The sequence below is a fragment of the Etheostoma cragini genome, chromosome 14, assembly GCF_013103735.1.
Source record: "Etheostoma cragini isolate CJK2018 chromosome 14, CSU_Ecrag_1.0, whole genome shotgun sequence".
Taxonomy (NCBI): domain Eukaryota; kingdom Metazoa; phylum Chordata; class Actinopteri; order Perciformes; family Percidae; genus Etheostoma; species Etheostoma cragini.
This window is the reverse complement of record NC_048420.1, coordinates 8,610,474-8,612,669: the sequence shown is the minus strand read 5'-3', so window position 1 is coordinate 8,612,669 and position 2,196 is coordinate 8,610,474. Positions and strand designations below refer to the sequence as shown.

At 40.6% G+C, this 2,196-nt stretch overlaps 1 protein-coding gene across 1 annotated transcript in view; it reads right to left on the bottom strand.

Moving 5' to 3' along the window:
- The window catches only part of LOC117957288 (ankyrin repeat and MYND domain-containing protein 2-like), a 7,540-nt gene extending 7,118 nt beyond the window's left edge, over positions 1-422 (bottom strand). The window contains exon 1 of the mRNA XM_034892929.1: positions 186-422. Coding sequence (XP_034748820.1) covers positions 186-252 — 67 coding nt within the window. The 5' untranslated portion in view covers positions 253-422. The remainder of the gene's footprint in view (positions 1-185) is intronic.
- Between the last annotated feature and the right edge of the window lie 1,774 nt (positions 423-2,196).

Genomic DNA, 2,196 nt, shown 5'->3' with positions numbered 1-2,196 from the left:
ATAATCCAAAATGGGTGTAAATGTTGCAGCTACAAGTTTCCTTTTTGCGTTGAAAGAAAAACATAGCCTATTTCTAAAGTAAAAGCCAATTTTCAGTTTGACACTGTACAGTGCAGAGTATTCCCAATAAAAACCCATAACAGAGGGAATAAAGCGTGTAAAGTGTGTAAGGGAGCAGGGCTTACCAGCAGCAATCAGCTGCAGGATCTTCCTCTCCGACGCTGACAGATCTCCTCTCTGAGGGGCGGCCATGATCTCCAGTCACCTCTGCTCTCCTCTCACAGTTAGAGTCTACAGGTAGACTGGTACACTGCAGTGGACACAACCCTGGAACATACCACTGTCCCACACACAGGGGGGACACCTGAAATGAATGAAATAGTAGTCAATATTGTAAATATCCTTGAATGACTGATTGATTGATTAATTGATTAATTGACACAGTTTCCAACGTGAGCAGCTCTGACTGCTTACTGTGTTGAATGCGTCTTCAGGTCTAGACTGCCCTGAGGCCACAGTGATGTTATTAACTATTACAGTCCGACCCACTCCATCATAAGATCCAATCAGACATGTTGAGATGGAATTCTAACCCTCAAATAATAGAAAAGAATAGAATTCAAAAAGACCAATATCCTCCCCAGAGTCTTGGTTTGTTCAGGTTCTCTCTGCAGAAATTAACATCATGGAATTCAACCAATGGTATAAACTTCTCTCAAGGTTTACCTATTGGGGAGAGTGTTATTCAATACACTGCAACTCCTGAAAAAGATGGTGGTATGGCTGCACCACATTTGAAAGATTATTTCTACTCAACTTAAATCAGGCTCCTAACGAATGTGTCTAATCAAGATTATATTGCAAGATGGAAGGATATACAGTAGAAACAACTTTGATTACAGACTTCCCTGTTCAGGTCGTGATATGACAACAAATAGTCAATAGTCAAATAATAGATGCATTGAAAAAATCCATTGCTAGAGTTTCAACTCACAGTTTGGAAAACAGTTAAGACAGAATATACATATGATAAATGATGGATAATTAGATGGAGGGCACATGAACCCAATCAACTAGATGTGAGCTTTAAAACATGGCTAGGATCACGACATTCTACTCAATTACAAACAAAGGGCAACAAAAGGACTCTCAATCTTCAAAAGATGAGTTTTCTTTAGAGCAACAGGATATCTACAGGTATTTGCAATTACATAATTAGTTTGATAAATGTAAACAAATATACCCAATAGATTTGAAAGATCTGGTGCTGAAAGAAATAGTAAGAGCCTATTCTAACGAAGGTACTTTTCTAGACTGTACAAGGGGGTTTCTTTAAAAAAAATACTCAGCAGAGTATATAAAAAATAAATGCAAAAGTGAGGAAGATGACAAAAGAGGAATGACATAGCTACTGTGAACTGCAATCACTTCCTCATACAAATTCACTTTCAATTTATTTTGATGTCTTTCTTACATATTTACTTTAACTGTATATATAAATATATATATATATATATATCTTCCTTTTTTTCTGCCTATTTAAATATTTATTTACCCATGTATATGTAGGACTAAGTGCTTTCTTAGTTTTTTATTTGTTTTTTGTATTACAAAATGCTGCTGTCCATCCACAGTGTACCCTACTGCTGGGGGCTGAGTCACTGCAGTGTACAGGAGAAGCTGCTGCTGTCCCTCCACAGCAAGCTGCTGGGTGCTGAGTCACTGCATGGTACAGGAGAAGCTGCTGCTGTCCCTCCACAGCAAGCTGCTGGGTGCTGAGTCACTGCATGGTACGCCAGAAGAGGCTGCTCCTTGCCCACTGTGGAGCAACAGCAGAACATCCTGCCCTGGACACCATCTGTGTCCCTGCTGTCCTCTGGTGGACGCTTTGTGTCCATCCAGTCACAGACAGAGTCCAACTCAGCTTGTCATACCCAGGGCCACACACAGACACTGGTTATCCGCACTGCCACACACACACTTACTCAAAATTAAATTACAATAAAGGAAGTCAATCCTCTCCCAGATGTTTTACAGCTGTGGGTAATAGACAATATCAGGCTGCTGCTCAGGATGCCCAACTACCTTTCAGACACAGATTTCACACTGTCACCTGACCCAACACTGTGTGTGTGTGTGTGTGTGTGTGTGTGTGTGTGTGTGTGTGTGTGTGTGTGTGTGTGTGTGTGTGTGTGT